Genomic DNA, 4,917 nt, shown 5'->3' with positions numbered 1-4,917 from the left:
TTTTTTATTTGTTGTAGGGCATGTGTACTTACCTGAGAGAGACAAAGAGAGAGAGAGAGAGTGGGAAAGTGAGAGAGCATGCTGCCAGGTCTGGGACCTGAACCATAGATGGCCATGTGGGAGTCCAGCACCTTAACCACCATGTCATCTGCCGGTCCCATTATGACTCTATTTCTGAGTTCTATTGTAAGACAGATAGAATACAATTTACATGAAATGCAGCGGAAATGAATGCACTCTGAACTATGGAATGCTGATGTAAGCTTAGATCTATAATGTCACTGTGCTGTGATTCTGTCTTCAAAGAGTAGAAAACCTTGCTTTCATGGTGTGGTGAGTGTTACCAAATGAAACAGATGTGATTAGAACCTTTTCCTCCTTATTGCTTCTCTGCCTGATGATTAAAATGCCTTGATTAAGTTATAGACTGCTATAAAATTATAAGTTGCATCTTTTGCTTCTTTTCCCATTTTATTGAACTCATCAATTCCCAAAATAAACTTCACCTCATTTTTGATTCTTTGGAACTTTTTATTTTATAGGAGATGCTGCTCTAAAACAACAACTTCTTCCTCTTTCCTCTTTATGACAAACCTTCCATCCCCTTTAAATTCATTCACAGTGCACATTTGGTTCCTTTCTTAGTTGCTTTCAGAAAGTAAGTTAAGGTATAGATCCTCCATCTATGCAGTTTGTACCAGAGCTGGTTTCCTTCCCTCCTAAGACTTATTTGAAATTTTATCTTTAAGAATCTGCCTTGTCTTCTGAAGATCTCCTGTTTCCATTTCTAACCAAATTTAACTTTGTTCATGTTTTCTCTTTCCTCCTTTTCTTTCCATTATACAACATTCTTCAAGATGTGGACGAGTGCCTGGAACCAAACGTCTGCGCAAACGGTACTTGTTCCAACCTTGAAGGCTCCTATATGTGTTCATGCCACAAGGGCTATAACCCAACTCCAGACCACAAGCACTGCAAAGGTAAATACCATGATCAAATTTCCATTTTTATTCTAACTTCATTTAAGAATAGGTTAGAGCAACTAGCCTTAGAAAGGGGAACCACACTACCTGCATTGATTTAAACTCAGCTATTTAGGGCACATTTTGTTAGGGTCCTTGAAAGTTGTTCCTCATTGTGGTTAAACCCAGGGCATATCTATTTACATAAAAGAAAACAATGTATTTTTAGAAAGTGTCTGTAAACCACAGATCTATATATTTAAATTTTTCTGGTTATAAAAGCAGTACATACAATTGCACAACTCTTTGAATATATTAAAAACCATCAAATTGTGTATACAATTGCACAACTCTTTGAATATATTAAAAACCATTGAATTGTGTACTTGTACTTTAAATAGGATAATGTATGACATGAGAATTATATCTCAATAAAATTGCTAATAATAAACCAGTAGGGCTGGCTCTATGGCATGGTGGTTAAAGTGGCTAGACCCCACATTGCCAACTACACTGTTAAAGTCCTGGACCCAGCAGCTTGAGAAACAGGCTGGATCTCTGTGTGTGTGCATACTCAAAATCCTACAAAGGAGGGAGAAACAGTGAGAAGGGATTGCAGGGTGACCATTCCCTATGAAGGGTGCTTTCTCCTCTTCCTCTCCATGTCTCTCTCTGGCAAGGACACATACCCTCTGACCAAAAAATCAAAACCAAAAACAAACGAAGACTTCATTGTAGAAAATTTAGTGGGGTCAGCAAATGGCATAATAGTTAAGGTACTGGACTTCTATCTTGCCAACCATGGTTTGAGTCCTAGACCCAGCAGCTTAAAAATCACACTGGGCACATATGTGTATGTGCCCAAGATCCCAAGAGGAAAATGGAGAAGGAATTGTGGTGTAGCCATCCCATCTGGAGGGTGATTTTTCAGTTTCCCTCTCTCTGTCTCTTTCTAGTGAGTGTACATGCCCTATGACCAAAAAAAAAAAAAAAGGGAAAAAATAGCAAATACAGAAAAGTAATAATCTCCATGAATAGTCATATTTCATGGATGTGTGTGTATATATAAAGATGGTCTATGTATAATTTTGTATTTTTTTCACTTAATAGTACATCATAAACATTTTACATTTAACTTTTTTTATACATTGCTTTTAGAGGCTGCATTCTAAAAATGTCTTTCCATTTGTCTGGGGTAGGATCAGGCAAGATGTCCATTTTCTACTTTAGAAACTTACATATGCACTAATTGTTGTCCTTTCTCCCTTACCAAAGCCCTTTCTCCCCTTTTCTTATATAGGAATAATAACATCTTATCTTTATTTATTTCATAATTTTTTCCCAAGCCACATCATTTAACAGATGTCAAATGCATCTCAGCTTGTAAATATTTCCCTTTTCCAGTGTCCCTGCGACTCTGCCATTTTCACCTTCTCGATGGTCCTAAATGTTGATTTTTGTCTTTACTAAACTTTCTGTAGATTGTAAGTACATTATCTAATGTATTAATTCATTATTTATTTCTCTTGACCTTATTATATCTGTACATTTTGGGATTATATTTCCTAAATTTATGAAGACCTAGAAATAATCTCCATTTTAATTCTGAACTAACTTAGTTCGGTCATAGAAAGAGTAGCAAAAAGGTCCTTAAAGAATGACATTTTATGAGGGAATCATGTTTTCTATTCACCTCAAATGACAAAAGAAAAAAGATGTTTGTCCCGTCTGCCTATTTCATAATATTAGAAATCTTCCTTTTGTTTCAGTAATCTTGTTCTATTTCAGTAAAGAAAAATGTTTCTTAGCTCTAGAATGAAGCTGCCTGTGCTCCCCTTTGTCATTTTGAAGACCCAAAGATCACCTTGTGCAAGATAACTGGGTTCCTTAAGTCATTCAAAGTGTGTGTGTGTATGTCAGTCATTACTTATAATGAATTACTCCTGACAGCCTCCCCAAACATAAATGAGTAACTTATGCAAGTTGTCTGGCATATCCTGACAAGGCATGGAATGGAGAGTGTAACTTTGCTGCAGACATCTTCACATGAGAATGCTTCATTTGTCATCTTCTATGAGAAAGTCAAAGAGTCTAAAGCACTAAAAACGTTGTCAGATGCTATGTGAGATCCAACCAGCTACAAGAGCTATTGTTGGTCTTAAGTTTGTGAACTGATGTCTCAGGTATTTCATAGAATGTGCTGAAAGGAAATATAATGTAGGTCATGTTTGCAGCCAGCCGCTCCTAAAGCTCGTAGACTAAGAGTCTTGGAAAGGTGGAACTTATTCTTAAAAGGAAATTCAGCTTGTTTATTTAATTTCTTCATTGACACTCAATAATTGGCAGCTAAGACTTATCTATAAATAGAAGGGACTAATAACATGATCAGGGAAACAAGTGGAAGGTTTTAGTTAATTAGAGTAATTGCTATGAAAAATTAAATATATACACTCTTGATATTCAGTTACATAAATATTTTGTGTGAGTTATTTCAGGCAACGTGGGATGATCCGACAACCTGCTTACATCAGGATAAAATTCAGAAGATTAATGCCTCATCACAGATTAAGAACCGTAACTTTGCAGGGCCAGCAGGTGCCATGCAGGTTAAGACACTTAGATCCCACATGGCCATTTGCCACTGTTTGAATCCCTGACCCGGTGGCTTGAAAATCATGTTGTGCACATGTGCATGTGTGCCCAAACTGCTGAGAAGATAAGGGAGATGGGATTGTGAGAGAAGGGATTGTAGTGTGGTCATCTGCCCTAGAGGGTGATTTTTCATCTTCCCCTCTCTTTTCCATTCCCCTCCCCTCTCCTTCCCATTTTCTCTGGTGTGCACATGCTCCCTATAGCCAAAGGAAAAAAAAAAAAGAAATGCAACTTTGTTTAGGAAACAGGTAATTGCCACCAATACTTTAGGTATAGCCCATTGAGATAATACTTGAGTGCATAACTAATTGAGTTCTCCTGGCCAAAACTTTTAGCTGCATTTCAAGTAATACATTTTTGAAGAAAACAAGAGTTATACACCAATCTTTAGAATATGGTTTCTCTGAAATAAATCCTGTTTATTTTATTTATTACTTTAGTTAGGGCTTCTTTCTACCCCTCTGAATATAGGGCTGGTGTGTTTACATGTATTCCCTCACCCGTCTTCACAACAAACCTTCAATATAGGTTGAGGAAATTCACCATGCTTTAATAGCCATAAACTCTTACAACTTTTATAGTCATAAACTCTGACCAACTATTCAGCAGAACAGGCTAAGGCTGCACAGCTGAAACAAGACAGACTTACCTAATTAGATCAGCCCAGCATCATGGCCAAATAACTACATTTAGAAAACCAACTCTACTTACATCAAAAGTGTTCAAGTTATTGATGAAGCCAGTCTTGACTTCAGTCATTAACTTTATACACATGGCATTCTATTGAACGTTATTAAAAAAAGTTATGTCCTTTCTCAGTCGGTAGCTTTATCTTCAGTCAAAGATGTTTTTTAAAACCCTCCCTGACAACTTTCTCCTTGGGTATTCCAGAAGCTGTCATAGTATTACCGTTTGTCTTAGCTTTCCTCGGGCTTTGAAAATGAGCTTGGTGTTCTTCAACGTAATTGTTAGACTTCACAGTTCAGCTTCTTCTGTATAATGTAGAACTGTCTGTTTCCTTTCATAACTGCCTCTGTTTGGGTTTTGTTTTGGAAATTCTTGGTGGAGTTTTATTTCTGCTGTCTTTCATGCAACTCAGCGGACCTATAGACGGCTGGTAGCTGTTGTTTTGTGCTTCAGGTTCTGGCTTCTATTTTCCACTGTAAAATATTTCATACTGTAGTTCCGTTCTATCCCAAATATGAGAAAGACAGAGATAGTGAGGAGATTGATGCCGTTTAAGTAGCTGCTACTCATAACTTTACTGTTCATTTGTAATTGTCCCTGTCCTGCAGTTCAGCAG

At 37.1% G+C, this 4,917-nt stretch overlaps 1 protein-coding gene across 2 annotated transcripts in view; it reads left to right on the top strand.

Annotated features, from left to right (window-relative positions):
• The window catches only part of LTBP1 (latent transforming growth factor beta binding protein 1), a 269,142-nt gene that overhangs the window by 168,039 nt on the left and 96,186 nt on the right, over positions 1-4,917 (top strand). For both annotated transcript variants that reach the window (XM_014584279.2, XM_027768415.1), the window contains exon 16: positions 858-980. In XM_014584279.2, the coding sequence (XP_014439765.1) occupies positions 858-980 (123 nt within the window). The remainder of the gene's footprint in view (positions 1-857; positions 981-4,917) is intronic.

This window comes from Tupaia chinensis, unplaced genomic scaffold (assembly GCF_000334495.1).
Source record: "Tupaia chinensis unplaced genomic scaffold, TupChi_1.0 Scaffold146177_1, whole genome shotgun sequence".
Taxonomy (NCBI): Eukaryota; Metazoa; Chordata; class Mammalia; order Scandentia; family Tupaiidae; genus Tupaia; species Tupaia belangeri.
This window is presented reverse-complemented; position numbering and strand designations above follow the sequence as displayed.